General features: G+C 53.1%; 1 protein-coding gene across 2 annotated transcripts in view; it reads left to right on the top strand.

Moving 5' to 3' along the window:
* LOC127587486 (sorting nexin-27-like) overlaps positions 1 to 14371 on the top strand; it is a 55406-nt gene extending 41035 nt beyond the window's left edge. Inside the window, exons 10-14 of one of the 2 annotated variants that reach the window (XR_007958785.1) lie at positions 7801 to 7929; positions 8693 to 8752; positions 11099 to 11161; positions 12718 to 13677; positions 13741 to 14371. Coding sequence is in view for 1 of the 2 variants with exons in the window: in XM_052045842.1 (XP_051901802.1) it covers positions 7801 to 7929; positions 8693 to 8752; positions 11099 to 11161; positions 12718 to 12765 (300 nt within the window). In the remaining variant the exon portion in view is untranslated. Of the gene's footprint in view, positions 1 to 7800; positions 7930 to 8692; positions 8753 to 11098; positions 11162 to 12717 lie in introns of both variants that reach the window. The other variant, XM_052045842.1, reaches the window with a different exon arrangement.
* The last annotated feature ends 3488 nt before the right edge of the window (positions 14372 to 17859 follow it).

Raw genomic sequence — 17859 nt, 5'->3', positions numbered from 1 at the left:
TAATTCCCTGGGCTATCTCTACTCCCTTTCTTGAATAAGGGAACAACATCCGCAACCCTCCAATCTTCCACAACCTCTCCCGTCTCCATCGATGATGCAAAGATCATCGTCAGAGGCTCCGCAATCTCCTCCTTCACCTCCCACAGCTGCCCGGGGTACATCTCATCCGGTCCTGGCGGCTTATCCAACTTGATGCTTTCCAAAACTTTCAGCACTTCCTCTTTCCTAATATCTACATGCTTAAGCTTTTCAGCCCGCTGCAAGTCCCCACTACAATCCCCCCAGATCTTTTTCCGTATAGTATTCATTAAGTACCTCTGCAATTTCTTCTGGATAAATACACTTTCCCACTGCTGCACTTGATAGGCCCTATTCTTTCGCATCTTATCCTCTTCCTCTTCACATACCTGTAGAATGCCTTGGGATTTTCCTCAGTTCTGCCCGCCAAGACATTCTCATGCTCTCTTCTGGCTCTCCTAATCTTCTTCTTAAACGCCTTCCTATTAGCCTTATACTCGTCCAGAGCTCTAAGATTACCGAGCTCTCTGTATCTTTTGTAAGCTTTCTTTTCCTTTTGACTAGATTTATTATAGCCTTCGTACACCACGGTTCCTGTATCCTATCGTGACTCCCCTGTCTCATTGGAACATGCCTATGCAGAACACCACACAAATAGCCCCTGAATATCTGCCACATTACTTCCGTACTTTTCCCTGAGAACATCTGTTCCCAATTGAATCTTCCAATTTCCTGCCTGAGAGCCTCATAATTCCCTTTACTCCAAGTAAACGCCTTTCTAGTCTGTCTGTTCCTATCCCTCTCCAGTGCTAATGTAAAGGAGATAGAATTATGATCACTATCACCAAAATGTTCACCCACTGAGAGATCTGACACCTGATCAGGTTCATTTCCCAATACCAAATCAAGCACAGTCTCTCCTCTTGTCGGCCTATCTATATATTGTGTCAAGAATCCTTCCTGAACACACTTTACAAACTGCTCCCCATCTGAACCCCTCACTGTCTGGAGGTGCGAATCAATGTTTGGGAAATTAAAATCCCCCATCACAACACATCTGTTATTCTCACACCTTTCTAGGATCTGCTTCCCTATCTGCTCCTCAATATCCCTGTTACTATTGGGCGGCCTATAAAAAACATCCAGTAAAGTTATTGACCCCTTCCTCTTCCTTACCTCCACCCACAGAGACTCCATAGACAATCCCTCCGTGACGTCCACCTTTTCTGTAGTCGTGACACTATCTCTGATCAACAGTGCCACTCCCCCACCTCTCTTGCCTCCCTCCCTGTTCTTACTGAAACATCTAAAACCCAGTACTTCAAGCAACCATTCCAGTCCCTGAGCCATCCAAGTCTCCGTCATGGCCACCACATCATAGCTCCAAGTATTGATCCAGGCTCTCAGCTCATCCGCCTTGTTCACAATACTCCTTGCGTTAAAATAGACACATCTCAAACCGGTCTGAGCACGTCCCTTCTCTATCAGCTGCCTATCGTACCTACTAGTAGCTTTCTCTATTTGAGAGCCAAACACCTCTTCCCCAGTCTCTCCAGTTTGGATCCCACCCCCCAACAATTCTAGTTTAAACCCTCCCCAGTAGCCTTAACAAACCTCCCCGCCAGGATATTGGTCCCCCTGGGAGTCAAGTGCAACCCGTCCTCTTTGAACGGGTCATACCCGCCCCAAAAGAGGCCCCAATAATCCAGAAACCTGAATCCCTGCTCTTTACTCCAATCCCTCAGCCACGCATTTAACCTCCTCCTCATTCTGTTCCTATACCCGCCATCACTTAGCACGGGCAGTAATCCGGAAATTACTACCTTTGAGGTCCTGTTTCTCAACTTCCTTCCTAATTCTCTATAGTCTCTTTTCAGGACCTCATTCCTTTCCCTACCTACGTCGTTGGTACCAATATGTACCATGACCTCTGGCTGTTCTCCCTCGCCCTTCAGGATATCTTGGACACGATCAGAAACATCCTGGACCCTGGCATCTGGGAGGCAAACTACCTTCTGAGTTTCTTTCCTGCGTCCGCAGAATCGCTTGTCTGCCCACCTAACTCTAGAGTCCCCCATCACTAGTGCCCTCCTCTCTCCTTCCCTACCCATCTGAGTCACAGGGCTGGGCTCTGTGCTAGAGATACTGCCACTGTTGCTTCCCTCAGGTAGGCTGTCTCCCCCAACAGTACTGAAGCAGGAGAACTTACTGTCAAGAGGTACAGCCGCAGGGGTACTCTCTAGTACCTGACTCTTTGCCTTCCCCCTCCTGACTGTGACCCACTTGCCTGATTCCGATGTTCCTGGTGTGACCACCTGCCTATAACTCCACTCTATCACCTCCTCACTCTCCCTGACCAGACGTAGGTCATCGAACTGCGTCTCCAGTTCCCTAACACGGTCCCTCAGGAGCTGCAGCTCGACACACCGGGTGCAGATGCAGCCCTCCCGGAGGCAGGGAGACTCCGGGAACTCCCCCGTCTGACACCGAGTACAGGAAAGCGCACTCATACCCCTTCCTTAACTCAAGTCACCTACCTTTCCTCGCCCCTTCACGCCGAAGCCCCTTGAGCCAAAGCCCAGAACACTCTGCTACCTCTCACTCTGCTGCCCGCTCCGACGTTGCCTGCTGGATATGGTGGTTGGCTTTTTAAACTGCCCGCGCCGTGCCTGCGCAATCCAGCCCCCACTCGACCACTAAAAGCTTTTACACCCTTATAAAAGTACCTTATAAAAACATTAACCCTAATAAATTACAACTCTATTAAAAACTAAGCCTTACTAAAACACCGAGTTCCTTAGCCGTATGTCCCTTATTAACAGTGAGTGTAACATGCGGATGGATCAATCTTGTTTGCTTCCGCATCATCTCTGGCACTTCTGCAATCAGGGCTGTTCCCTGCCGTCCCTCAACTTTCCCTGTCAAGCGCACATTTACCGTGTCCTTCATACGCCTCGTAGAAATGCTCTTTCTCCCAAACGTGACCAGTGGGATCATGGCACAGGGTGACATGGGGGTTAGGCAGGCCAGAAAAGAGTGGCTCCGGGGGAAGGTCTACTGACCACCATTGGAGAGGGCTGACTGCCACGAGGACTCGTGGCTGTACACAGGGTGAACTCACATAGAGCCCCCTATCGGTGCACAATACTTCCACTCCAAGTCCCTTCAAACCCAGATTTGCTGTAATAGTGAAAGGCAGCATAATGGGTAGCATAATCATAAGTTACTTGTAAAGGTGCTGTGGTTGGATGGTCTCTGAGATTACCTTCCAGTCCAGACATTTGAACAATGTGAGTAGTTACAGGGAATCCATATTCCTCCACGTGTTCCTGATCCAGGGTGGACGAGGTTGCCCCTGTATCAATTAAACATGGAAGAGAGACTTCCTGCACCTTCATCATCACAATGGGCTCTTCACTTCTCCCTTTTGCTGTGAGTGGCAGAGCCCTTCCTGTGACCTCGAGTCATCGTCTGAAAGGGTTGTTAGTGGTGAAGAGTGCCCTCCTTCTCTCATACCTGCCGTCCATATCCTCCTGGTAATTAAAGGGATATTCACGTCGCCTGTGTCCTTCTCGACCGCAATTAAAGCAGGCGGTCCATTAGGGCGACTCTGAGGTCCCTGACCCCGCCCCCACGGCCTTCTCCTTCCTTGCTGATAGGACCTTTGGAGGAGAATCTGTGCTGGTCCTTCTGGAGGACCACCAATACTGGGGTATGAGCAATCATCCCAAGTATTTGCCATTGGTGCACGTGGGTGGGGGGGCTCATACTTCACACGGGGTTTAGCTGAGGACCCAGTTTCCTCTTTATTGTCGGGCCAAAAAGCCAGCACTGCCCTGTGGGATTGTTCCCTTGTATTATCACACCAGTCCAGGTTAGTCTTTACTAATGATGCTGTTTTCTCTGGGAGGCACTGCATTAAACTGGGCGGACGGCTGTCCATTATTGTATGCCTGATCTCCAGCATATGTCTGATATGCTGTAGTAAAACATTCACAAAATTCCTGGGCTGTCTCCTTAGGGGTTGGTTTACACTCCAGAACCTTGCTCGTATCAATTGGTCGTTTTAAACTCTCCGAGAGAGCTGTTAACATGACAGTAACTTGTTGATTCAGATTGCCATTTTTCTGATTTAAATCTTCATATGTAGCAATAGGATTTCTCCCCTCCTGCAGGAAGCAGCATTGCTGCCTTCCACTTAATATTCTCTTCAGGATTCGGTACAGCATGACAGAGGGAAAAGAGATCTCGTGGTTGTGCCCCATACATGGTCTGGGTAGATCGTATATAATTTACGAATCCAATGAGATCTTGTTTCTATCTGGGGCATGATGAGCAATTAAGAACATCTCTTGAGGTTTCCACAGCGTATAAAGCTCCGCAGTGTCTGCCTGGCCCTGAGCACCCACTCAGGGATTGGGGAGTACTCGAACAGGGTGCATTGTTACCTCAAGGACTTCCTTTCTCGTTGGTTGGGGGGCTACTTTCACACCATCAGCTATTGTTTGTATCGCTTGCTCATCCCTGACGGGAGCCTGAGCTTGAGGTAATGGCTCCGGCTGTGCTGGCAGTGCTGGAGCTTGGTAATCTAGGGGTGCCTGAGGGGCATACGGGGGTGGTCTCGCCCACAAGGAATCTTCCAATTCCTCATCCTCATCATTCTGCAAGAAGAGGGTCGCCATGCCTGACAGTGGATCCCCGGGGTCATTATCAATTTCACTACTTCTGGCCATTTTATTAGTCAATTGATGCTGTACTTTGTTATCTTTACGCTCCTGGTTTTTGTTTGTCATACCATCCACACTCAGCCTCCCAGTTTTTAGGTGCACCCTCCCTCGTACACAATGTTGCTCATTAACTATTCAAAACTTAACTTATTAGAACTCAATTCTCAAAAAATCTTACATAATATGAACAACAAAAATGACCCAAAAACACTTGTACATAAAAGTATCACTTTTAAAAAAAACATAAATTCCTACCACAAACGAAAAGCACTCTTGACATTAAAGAGTGGACTTAACATGAAATTATAAGATAGCACGAAATAAGATGATGGAAATTAGAGCCTTAAAAGAAATTAAATTAAATATCTCCCTTGACGTCCTTTGCACAGATGACTTAATGCGCACCTTGTACCACCGATCGGCCACTCTTGATTACCTAATCTCTCATTTGAAGCTCTGTTGAAACTGTTTTTGATGTTCTGGGTGCAGGTAACACATCCGCTGCACCGGGGTACCTCCTTCACTTTTATCAAGAGACTGTCCCATTCTGATTAATGTCTGATGTCCGAATCACAATTTTCCCTGGCCTCACTGCCTTGGATCGAATTACAATTTATCCCAGACTATGTTTCTCAAACGAACAGTTTTTAAAAACGAACCCTGTTTCCCAAACAAACTCTGTAGTACTACTTTATTCTTCCAAATGAACTTATTTACTCCATAGGAATTCCAACACCAAATGAACTTTAATACCGAATGAACTTATACCATACGAACTCTAAGTACTTAGATCTCCGCCCCTGTATCACTGTGCCCCAGTGTTACACAAAACAAACTCTTTTTCTTTCACCATACAACTATCTCTTAAAAAATAACATCCTCCTACCTGTGAATCTCTCTGCTGGTTCTTTGGGATTTCGACCGGGGAACCAGATCAACCTCGGATGAGGGACCACAGTGTCTGGGGGTCAATGAGTAAGACACAAGGGGTCTGAAGGCGCCTTTTCCTCCCGTTGACCTTCTGAACGCTGTCTGTCACTTAATCAGTCCGGAGGTATCCAGGTCCATGTGAAATCCTGCCGACTACGCCAAATGTCAAAGTCGACCCGCGCTTCTGTAAAAAATCAGACAACAGCAGAACCAAAGAACTTACGATAAATGTTTTGTTAGCTTTTGCTAGCGGGAGTGGGGGAATAAAGAGAGTAAACCATGTAACTCTATATTGAAACCCACTGAAAGAAGACTCGGCTACAGTGTACCATTTTCGTGGGAAAACTAGGTGAGGAGTGACACTTACACAGGCAATTGTTTACATAAAGTTTCTAGCGTAACAAGATTTGTCTAAAAAACTACTTCCCCACTTGCATCTGGCATTGAAACTAGACAAAACTAAATCACACCATACGTGAGATCATTCTTTACCTTGACAACCCATTTACAATGAAAAGCATACTAAGAAGCATACTCTTACACTGCCAGTCATTAACCCTTGTGTTCCCAGCTATCTTTTACAAGGGGAGACATGATAGAGGTATACAAAATATTAAGAGGAATAGATAGAGTAGACAGCTAGCGTCTCTTTCCCAGGGCACCAATGCTCAATACAAGAGGGCATGGCTTTAAAGTAATGGGTGCGAAGTTCAAGGGAGATATCAGAGGAAGGTGTTTTACCCAGAGAGTGGTTGGGGCGTGGAATGCGTTGCCTGGGGTGGTGGTGGAGGCAGGTACACTGGTCAATTCAAGAGCTTGCTAGATAAGCATATGGAGGAATTTAAAATAGAGGGATATGTGGAGGGAAGGGGAGGCGAGGTTTAAAGGTCGGCACAACATTGTGGGCTGAAGGGCCTCTATTGTGCTGTACTGTTCTATGATTCTATGATTTGGGAGGTGTTGTCGAACTGGCCTGGGTGAGCACGGTGCGCCGCATCTCGTGCAAGAGGAGGCCTTTCTCTCCTGCTTGAAGACGATGGCGGCTGATCCTTCCCCTCAGCACCACTTTCCTGCACTCCCCCCACATCCACCGGTTCCCTCGGTACCTGAAACTCTGCCCCTGTCTGCTGTGAGTCGATGGCAGCTCCCGGGTCAGGGAATTCCAAGGAACTGCTGAATCTTGATGAAGACACTCCTTGGCTTTGTTGGCCTGCCCATTTACTCTGAGACTGTGACGCGCCCAGTTTGAGATCGCTTGGCTCGGGCAGGGTGCTTGCTCTGGTTTGAGTCCCATCTTCCGAGAGAAGTGTCCTTCCCAAATGGGGCCCCCTTCCAAAAGATGCAAAGGGATGGAAATCTGAAGGGCCATGGCTGTGGTCCTGCCACGCGTAACAGCAAGGCCCCGGGGAGTGTTGTAGAACAGAGGGACCCAGGGGTGCAGGTACACAGTTCCCTAAATGTGGCAGCACAAGGGAGCATGCTGGCCTTCATCGGTCAGGGCACTGACTACAGGAGTTGGGACGTCCTGTTACAGCTGTACACGTCGTCAGTGAGACCGCACTTGGAGCACTGTGCGCAGTTCTGGTCGCCCAGCTATAGGAAGGGCGTCTAAACTGGAGAGGGTGCAGGAAAGATTCACGGGGATGTTACCTGGACCGGAGGGCTTGAGTTATCAGGAGCAACTGGACAGGCCAGGACTGTTTTCCCTGGAGTGAAGGAGGCTGAGGGGTGACCTTATAGAGGATTATAAAATCATGAGGGGCATAGATAAGGTGGACGGTCACAGTGTTTCTTTCCCAGGGCAGGGGAGTCTGAGGGGATAGGTTTACGGTGAAAGGGGCAAGATTTAAAGAGGACCTGAGGGGCAAGTTTTTCACACAGAGGGTGGTGGGGATATGGAACGAGCTGCCAGAGGAGGTGGGAGAGGTTGGTACAGTTACAATGTTTAAAAGACACTGGGAAAGGTTCAGAGGGATATGGGCCAAACATGGGGAAGTGGGTCTGGCTCAAGTAGACATTGGCCAGTATGGATGAGTTGGGCCGAAGGGCCTGTGTCTGTGCTCTGTGATGGCAGGGCAGCTGACTACTCCATAACTGCCTCAGCCCCACCGTGTTTGGTCTCCAGAACCAGGTCATAACCTTTGAGTGGGAGGAGATGCAGCGGTGGGACACGGACGAGGAGGGCATGGCATTCTGCTTCGAGTACGCTCGAGGGGAGAAGAAACCGAGATGGGTGAAGATCTTCACGCCCTACGTGAGTGCCGGTCGCAGCCAGGAACACCGCCGGTGGGCGAGGGACATCCCAGGGCAGGACACCCGCTGATGTGCCCAGAGAGGCCCTGTGGTGCGGGGCTCCGGGGAGGGAGGAGACCTGTGGGGGACCGTTGTTGGGGGGGGGGGGGGGGGGTAGATCCCTGGCGGTGGTGGTGCGCGGGCTGACTGGTGAGGTGCGAGTCCACCGGGCAGGGTCGGTGGATCCGGTGCCGGAGCCGTTAAAGTGCCAGTGACCCGGGTTCAATTCCCGCCGCTGTTTGTAAGGAGTTTGTAGTCTCCTCGTATCTGCATGGGTTTCCTCCGGGTGCTCCAGTTTCTACCCACGTTCCAAAGACGTACGGGTTAGGAAGTTAACAAGGGTGTAGTTGGGCTGGAAGGGCCTGTTCCTGTGCTGTATAAGTAAAGTTTAAAGCTGAAGTCATCTCTCTGGTGCCGTGGGTGCAGATCAGTGGAGGTCGTGAAACTGAGGGAGTGCCGTGCTGTCGGGGGCACCTCCCAACATCTTACAGATGAGGGATTAAAGCAAAGCCCCTCCTCCCTCCCACCTCGCTCATTTAGTCACTGCCTCCCTCCCTCCCCGACGGACAGCTCGGCTCCCGCCAGTGCCCCTGGCATGTCTCTGAGCGACAGAGCCCCTCCCTGGAGGGCAGGGATGGGGACGGACCGGGCACTCGTCTAACCCCAGCCTGCAGCCTTTCTCCTGCAGGACTGTCCCACTGATGCCCATCCCTCTCTCTCTGCAGTTTAACTACATGCACGAGTGCTTCGAGCGGGTCTTCTGCGAGCTGAAGTGGCACCAAGAGGTGAGTGTCGGTGGTGGGGCGTTCACGGAACATCTGGGCGGGAGAGCGAGCCATCAACCCTCACCCGCCGACACCCGGTTCAGGCACCGGAGGGGTTGGCAGGCAACATCTCTGAGCCACCGTACCGGTACGGACTGAACAAGGGCTGAACCGTGCCGTTGCAGGCCGGGCCACGCTGACACAGGCGATCCCACACCGCTTAAGCAATAGACGGCCGGGGGGGGGTGGGGTGGGATCCCAAGAGGAGAGACTGAGGGAAAGGTAAGGCAGGGGTGGTGGGCTTGGAACAAACGGGGCCACAGTGCAGAATAAGCCAAGGTGACCAAGGCCTGAAGATGTGTCTCAGATCCACACATCGTGCAAGTGGATGCAGTGTGGTTCTGGAGACGTGGTGCAGATGGACGGGGAAGGAATCTGAATGTCCAGGGACACTCAGGAAGCACAGGCACAAATAGGTTTGGTAGCGTTGTTAGTGGGAGAGGTGATCGATACAGCAGTGAGGAAGGGTGTTAGCTCCGTGATTTGGGATGATGTACAGGGATGGAATTAAATAGGGGATTAGAGGTTCACGTGATGAAGGTACATAAATAACCTGGATGAGTATGTTGATGGGTGGGTTAGTAAGTTTGCAGACGATACCAAGATTGGTGGAGTTGTGAATAGTGTAGAAGACTGGCGAAGGATACAGTGTGATATAGATCAGCTGCAGATGTGGGCAGAGAAATGGCAGATGGAGTTTAACCCGGATAAATGTGAGGTTCTGCACCTTGGTGGGTCTACTGTCAAGAGGCAGGACACCCTAAGGGCAAGACCCTCAAAAGTGTTGAAGAGCAGAGAGGCCTTGGGGTGCAAGTCCATGACTTATTGAAAGTGGCTACACAGGTAGACAGGGTGGTTAAGAAGGCTTATGGAATGCTTGCATTTATTAATCGAGGTATTGAGTACAGGAGTCAAGAAGTTATGATACATCTCTATAGAACTCTGGTTAGGCCGCATTTAGAGTATTGAGTGCAGTTCTGGTCACCTCACTATAGGAAGGATGTTGAGGCTTTAGAGAGGGTGCAGAGGAGGTTTACTGGGACACTGCCTGGATTAGAGGTCTTGTGCTGTCAGGAGAGGCTGGACAAGCTCCTGTGGCGACGTGAAGAGAAAATGATCAGTGAAGACGGTCAGAAACGTTCAAATGTGGAGCAGGTCTCACTCTCAAAGGAGAAGATAAATAACCTCCCAGAAATGTTGGGGAGCACAGGGTGTGGTGAGAGGGACGAGCCGCAAAATGTCGGTGTCAGTGGGGAAATGGTCCTGGGGTCAAAGAGCGATAAATCCCCAGGGCCCCATAGTCCACGTCCGGGAAACAGATAGAACTGCAGATGCTGGAGTCTTGAACAAAGCCAGGAACGCAGGACGGACTCAGCTGTGCGGGCAGCGTCTGTGGAAAGAGAAACTGGAAACATTTCAGGTCAGGAATGGTCGCTGACCCAAAATCTTAACTGGGTTCTCTTTCCACAGATGCTGGCAGACCGGCTGATTTCTTCCAGTGGTTTGTTGCCCTTACAGCTGCCATCCGGAGTCCCGTAGGATGTGGCTATAGAAATTGTGAATCGTGATCATTTTCCAACACCCTGGAACTGTTCCAGTGGATTGAAGGTGGCGAGTGTAATTTAATCAGGCAGTACAGATTGGGAGCTCCCTCCACGCCGTCCCATCACACAGGGGCAGCGCGGAACGAGAGCTCCCTCCACACCGTCCCATCACACAGGGGCAGCACGTAACGGGAGCTCCCTCCACACCGTCCCATCACACGGGCAGTATGGATCGGGAGCTCCCTCCACACCGTCCCATCACACAGGGGCAGCACGGATCGGGAACTCACTCCACACCGTCCCGCCACACAGGGTTGGGAGAGCACGGATCGGGGGCTCCCTCCACACCGTCCCATCCATGGTGAAATTCACTATTTACCCTTCTTCCTCCAACTCCCCGTCTTGTGAATGTGACTCAGGAGCCCCCGTCACAATCACCTGTTTCTTGTTCGGGCCGGGACGGGGGCAGACACTTCTTCGGAAGGGTGACGTGGTCAGATTGTATTGATTACCTGGGTCCCGAGCACTGACCCCTGTCAACCCATTGCCCTCCGTCTGATAACCGGCTCTTGGTCCACTTTACCAACTCCACAACCTCCACCTCCCCCGCCCCCCCCCCAGTTCCACGAACTCAGTTGACAGACAGCCATCCATGTAGGGCCTTGCAGGAAACCTTTGGGTGATTCCCGTGTTGGGCTGTGGGCACACTGAGCCCGCAGCTGCCAGTGTCCCGGTCTCACCCTGACCTCCTGTCTCCACGCAGGTTGAAAATGAGGCTTCCGACAAGGACAACAAGAACTGCAACGAGGCCAACGTGTGCGGCAAGGTAAGTCCCTGGGCTGACGGGGGAGGTGTCTCCGTGGCTGAAGGGTCCCAGTGTACCAGCCGAGCCGTAGGAGTTGGGGGGGGGGGATGTAATGATGCAGCAGGACGGTTAGTGCCTGGAAGCAGCTGCTGGTTCAGGGGTCGTGTTGTCAGCAGAGGGCGAGTCACGTGTGTCAGTGATGGCACTGGTACTGACCTAGGAGAGGGAGGGTCTGCCCCCATTCTAGCCCAAAAAGAAACGGGCGACTCTGTGATGGGAGCTCCCAAGTCACATTCACAAAACGGGGAGTTGGAGGGAGAGGGGTAAATGCTGAATCCCCCCCGTGGGTGGGACGGTGCGGAGGGAGCTTCACCCTGTGTCTGACCCTGGGAATGTGTGATGGGACGGTGTGGAGGGAGCTTCACCCTGTGTCTGACCCCGGGAGTGTGTGATGGGACGGTGCAGAGGGAGCTTCACCCTGTGTCTGACCCTGGGAATGTGTGATGGGACGGTGCAGAGGGATCTTCACCCTGTGTCTGACCCCGGGAGTGTGTGACGGGATGGTGCGGAGGGAGCTTCACTCTGTGTCTGACCCCGGGAGTGTGTGATGGGACGGTGCGGAGGGAGCTTCACCCTGTGTCTGACCCTGGGAACGTGTGATGGGACGGTGCGGAGGGAGCTTCACCCTGTGTCTGACCCCGGGAGTGTGTGATGGGACGGTGCGGAGGGAGCATCACTGCGTGTGACCCCGTGAGTGTGTGATGGGACGGTGCGGAGGGAGCGTCACTGTGTGTGACCCCGGGAGTGTGTGATGGGACGGTGCGGAGGGAGCGTCACTGTGTGTGACCCCGTGAGTGTGTGATGGGACGGTGCGGAGGGAGCGTCACTGCGTGTGACCCCGTGAGTGTGTGATGGGACGGTGCGGAGGGAGCTTCTCTCTCTGTCCGACCTGTTATGTCCCTTACAGCGCCCTGCAGGGCTGAGTGCTGCATTGCTTCGCCTCCTGGGAGGAGGGTGGCTGCCGTGTTTCTGTCCTGGTGTTGGAGCAGAAGATGGGGCTTGGTGCAGAATGTTTGGCGGGGTGGGTGGAATAGAAGGGCACTCACACACACATTGTCAGCCTGGTGTCGCGGTCCCATTAGTGTCCTGGTGGGGATCCCCCGCCCGTGCTCCTGTGTGTGGGATCGGTACCGCAGTGCCGGCACTGACCAACCCCACCTCTTCTCGCTCCTCCAGCGGGCAGCCTGACCCACCACCCTGCCTTCCAGGATGGCCAGTATCAGCCAGGACTCTGTGCTCAGTGCTCCCTCACCTGGGACCCGGGACATCTTGTGTTCGGGTCCACTGCAGAGGCTCCAGCTGACCACGGCAGTACTGAGGGTGTGCCGCTGTGTCACCTGCCCACAGACACATCAACCCAATCCCGGTGAGGTGGATCATCCCTCGGCCTGGGGTGTGCTGGGAATTCCTCCTGGGCCCAACTTTGGAATGGATTTTATCACATTTTGTGGGATCTTGCTGTGCACAGAAGGTCTGCCGGAGTCCGGACACTGACTGCGTCTTTCTCTCCCTGTCAGAATATCTTCCAGGTTCTGCGCTCCCAGCAGAGGTCGGCCAGTTCCTAGCCCCCCAACAGCCTGCCGCTGGCGATGGTGTGTGTGTGTGCTGGCCAGGAGTGGGAGACCAAGTAACTCCAAGCACTTGAACAGAGAAAGCTGCTGCTGCCCTGAACCTGTGGACCCATCTGCCGGGACCCTGGGTCACACACGGAGTCCTTTTTCATCTGTCCATCCACCGCGCTGTCAGAGGGATGTGTCGGACTGGGGAAGGGCGGCACTGATGGTGGTGGGGGAGGGTTCCCAGTGCACTGCCCCACGTCCAGGTCTCTGTACCCCACCTCTCCGTGCATCGCTGGGGCTTCTCTCCCCCCCCCCCCCCCCATGCAACGGAACGCAGGGAGCTGGCTCAGGCTGCAGCCCCCTGCTCCGGTTGCAGTGTGAGGACTCGGACAGCGGGGCGGGGCGGGGGTGGTGGGGGGGGGGGGTGGTCTGGTGCCAGGGAAACGGGAAGAGGCGAGGTCCATTCTCCCCATTCTTAACCCCGCCCCGGTTCCCCCCCACCCCATCAAATTACCCCTCAAACTGAGCAGCAGCTCACTTTCCCCGCCTTGGGCCCCCAACCACTGTCTGTCAGTGGGTGGGGTACCCCGACGGTTTGCGGCTCCCCCACCCCCCTCCCCACCGTCAGTCCAGCCATGTCTCTGTGCGAGCCAGTTGAAGGTGTTGGTGCCATTCTCGCCCCGCTGTTGTTTGAGGAGGTAATGCCCCCGACCGTGGAGCTGGGCAGGGGTGGTCCTTCCTGGCAGGCAGTCCTGTCTCAGCTGCCTCTAATGCCTCAAGTGAGTGGGTGAGTGAGCGAGTGGCCCCAGCCCAGCCCAGGGTACAGTGACAGGTGACAGCCTCACCGGTGGAACAGTCACAGAGTCACGGGTCCCAGCAGTGAACTCGTCGTCACGGAGAGATCTGGCAGGGAAACAGGTCCTTCGACCCACCCTGTCTGTGCCAACCCATTTACACCGATGTGATCCGGCAGGGAAACAGGTCCTTCGACCCACCCTGTCTGTGCCAACCCATTTACACCGAACCCATTTACACCGATCCCATTCCATTCCCACCAACTCTCCCCCACCCCCCAGATTCTCCCCCTCACCCACACACTAGGTGGGGTGATTTACGGCGGCTGATTAACCCACTGACCCCGCACGCCGTTGGGATGTGGGAGGGAACCAGAGCGGCCGGGGTGGGGGGGGGAGCCCACATGGTCACTGGGGGAACGCGGCAAACTCCACGCAGACGGTGCCGGTGGTCGGGATCGAACCCGGGTCTCCATGTCTCGCGGGGCAGTGAGTGGGGATCGTCGCTGCCCAGCGGTGCGGTGCGGAACCCCAGCCAGTGAGCGCACGGTCACCCACCCCTTCTGTCCCATCCATTTCATACAATGTGGATCGCCAGTCTCATCGTCGGAGAGTTGTACCACATGGACACAGGCCCTTCGGCCCCACTCCTCCGTGCTGACCCAGCAGAGTAAACCTCAGTTGTGTTCAAAATCCCTTTAATAATCCTCTTCTAACAACACTAATACCTTCCTCTGTAAAAAAATATTACCAAAAATGCGGTTCATTGTAATTAAACTGTAACATATTTTAAATAAATCTGATTATTCGCAACAGCACAGCGGTGGCTCTGCAGATTAATGACGTTTCTTCATTGGTTCCTGGACCATAGGAGGCTGAGGGGTGACCTTGTAAGACACTTGGATAGGTACATGGATATGAAAGGTTCAGAGGGATGTGGGCCAAACACGGGCAGGGACCAGCTCAGGGTCGGCACTGTGGTCAGCGTGGACCAGTTCGGCTGAAGGGCCCCTTTCCGTGTCTCTGGGACCTCCCAACCAAGCTCCCATCCAGCTGGGGTATCAGGACAAGAGTTGCCAGGGGGCCTTAAATTGGACCGGGCAGAATGACTGAGCAAAGAAGCTCCGGAACGTTCCTTCACGGCGACGGGTGAGAGTGCCGGGCAGAGGATCACCACCCACAGCTGGTCGACTGGGCTTAGTGCTCGTCTCGTGGCCTCCTCTGCGTCGGCGAGACCAAGTGCAGACCCGGCTACCTGCTCTGCAGAGCATCCGAGCCGCCTTGAGCTCCTGGTTCAGGTCATTTCAGCTCCCCTCCCCATTCCCAGGCTGTCTCCACTGCCAGGGCAAGGCCGAATGCACGCTGGAGGAGCAGCACCTCACGTTGCGCCTGGGGAGTCTACACCCCAACGGTACGAACAATGAAATCTCCAGCTCCAGGTAACCCACTCCTCTGTGTTCCTCTCCCCCTTCGTTCACCTCCCCCCACCCCCCCAACCCCAGCCTGGTTTCTTTGCCCCTTATCCCTCCCTTGTATGGCTCCACCTACCACCCACCAGCTCCTGCCTCACCCCTCTGCACTCCCGAAGCAGGGTGTCGACCCGAAACGTTGTCCGTCCCTTTCCCTCCACAGATGGCTGCTCGGACTGCTGAGCAGTCGGTTTTTGTTTTCTCAGGAGGTGACCAGCCAATCGAACGGCTCGATGACCGACATTGCTGTGGAGTTATTGGCCAACTGGGAGTGGAGGGATCTTTGGCGTCCGCCTGACGTGACAGGCAGGGCTTCTCCCGGACGGGCAAGGGTGAAGGGAGGGGAGGCGGAATGACTACAAGGAGAGGTCGGACAGACTTGGGCTATTTTCTCTTTAGCAGTGGAGGCTGAGGGGAGACCCGATAGGTTAGGTAAAGACGATGAAACAACTAGGCTTAAGAAGATGGCAGTGGCAAAGAAGGTTGGCATTCTGATGAAGTGGAGCCATCATATTGTATTTACGCTCCGAGGGCTTCCAATGTGAATTTCCAGTATGGAAATTAGGTTAGATGTACATCATAGGACAGTACAGCACGGGACAGGCCATTCGGCCATGATGTTATGCTGTTGTTGATGCCAATTTATACTAAATGTCCTCCTCCTGTGTATCATCCACGTCGCTCCATTCCCTCCGTACTCGTGTCTGTCTAAAAGCTTCTTAAAACTTCACCAAACTGCCCGCTTCCACTACTACCCCCGGTAACCCATCCCAGGCACCTGCCGCTCTGCATTAAAAAAGACTTGCCCCCTCACGTCGCCTTTAAGCTTCCTCTCTCTAACCTTATAAGTATGTTCCCTGGTGTTTGCCACTTCTACCCGGGGAACAGATTCTGACTGTCTACCCTATCTGTGCCTCTTATCAGGTCTCCCCTCAGCCTCCGACGCTCTGGGGAGAACAACCCAAGTTTGTCCAACCTCTCCTTATAGCTCATGCCCTCTGATCCAGGCAGCGTCCTGGCGAACCTCTTCTGTAGCCTCTCCACAGTCTCCACACCCTTCCGAGAATGGGGAGACCAGAACTGCACGCAATACTCCAAGTGCTGGAGCTGACCAAAGTTTTATACAGCTGCAGCATGATTTCCTGACTCTTATACTCAATGCCGCTACCAATGAAGGCAAGCATACCATATGCTTTCTTTACCACCTTACCCACTTGTGTAGCCACATTCGGTGAACTGTGGACCTGGACCCCAAGATCCCTCCGTTCCTCAATGCTGTTAAGGGGCCCACCATTAACTGTATACCTTCTCCTTACACTTGCCCTCCCAAAGTGCAACACCTCAAACTTACCCAGATTAAACTCCATCTGCCGCTTCCCTGCCCATATCTGTAACTGATCGAAATACCGCTTTGATAGTCACTTACACTGTCCATGGCTTCACTGACCTTGATATTATCCGCAAACTTGCTATAATCCACCCATCTACATTTTCATCCAAGTCGTTGATATACATTACAGGCACCGATCCTTGCGGAACACCACTGGTCACGGACCTCCAGCCAGAATAACAGCCTTCCACCCCTACACTCTGTCTTCTATAGGCAAGCCAGTTCCAAAACTTGCAACTTACCTGGATCCCATGCATCTTTATCTTCTGAATCAACCTACCATGATGGACCTTGTCAAATGCCTCACTGAAGTCCATGCAGACAATGTCCACTGCCTTCCCCTCATCAAGCTTCTCAAACTCCTCAGTCAAGTTTGTAAGGCATGACCTGCCCCGCATGAAGCCATACTGACCGTCTCTAAGCAGGCCGCGCCTTTCCAAATGTGCACGAATCCTATCCCTCAAGTGCCCTCTCCGATAGCTTCCCCACCACTGAGCTGAGGCTCACTGGCCTGGATTATTCCTATTTCCCTTGGATGGAATCTCTTTCCCAGGGTAGAAATGTCAAATGCTAGAGGGCACGCGTTCAAGGTGAGAGGAGGAGAGTTTGAAGGAGACGTGCGGGGCACGTCTTTGTTTTACGCAGAGAATGGTGGTGGAGGAAGGTACAAGAGCAATGTTTAAAAGGCATTTAGACGGACAGATGAACAGGCAGGCAATGAGGAATATGGATCACATGTAGGCAGATGGGATTGGTTTAGTTCAGCATAGGCATAGTGGGCTGATGGGCCTGTTCCTGTGCCGTTCCATGCAGGACAGAGGAGGAACACTTCAAAAGCACAGACAGTGACGATCAGGAACTTTTCTCTGTTAGTGACCAGAACGGGCCCCAGGCTGGGGGGGGGGGGGGGGGGGGGGGTTTGGAGGGGCGGCAGGATCACACTGGTGTTACTGGGTGCCAGAGCAGACTCACCGGGCTGATCCGTACAACAACCGCAGCATCTCCTTGGCCAGAGCGGCGCCCACGGCGACGTCAGGGATCCCAGGCTTCAGTCCATGCAGCGGGGTCAACCTCTCAACCCATAGGCTGAGGGTAGAACACAAGGAACTACAGGCAGACCTGGTCCGTCAACAGACCAGAGCGGCTGGTCTTAGAGCCCAGCAGGGAAACAGGCCCTTCGGCCCAACTCATCCGTGCCGACCAGGGTGTCCACCTGAGCCAGTCCCATTTCCCCGCGTTTGGCCCATAGCCCCCTGAACCTTTCCCATCCACGTACCTGCCCAAGTGTTTCTTTTAAACATTGTAACTGTACCCGCCTCTCCCACTTCCTCTGGAAGCTCGTTCCGTATCCCCACCACCCTCTGTGTGGGGAGAAGTTGCCCCTCAGGACCCCTTTAAATCTCCCCCTTCTCACCCTAAACCTGTGTTCTCTAGTTTCAGTCTACCC

This window comes from Pristis pectinata, chromosome 40 (assembly GCF_009764475.1).
Source record: "Pristis pectinata isolate sPriPec2 chromosome 40, sPriPec2.1.pri, whole genome shotgun sequence".
Lineage (NCBI taxonomy): Eukaryota > Metazoa > Chordata > Chondrichthyes > Rhinopristiformes > Pristidae > Pristis > Pristis pectinata.
This window is presented reverse-complemented; position numbering and strand designations above follow the sequence as displayed.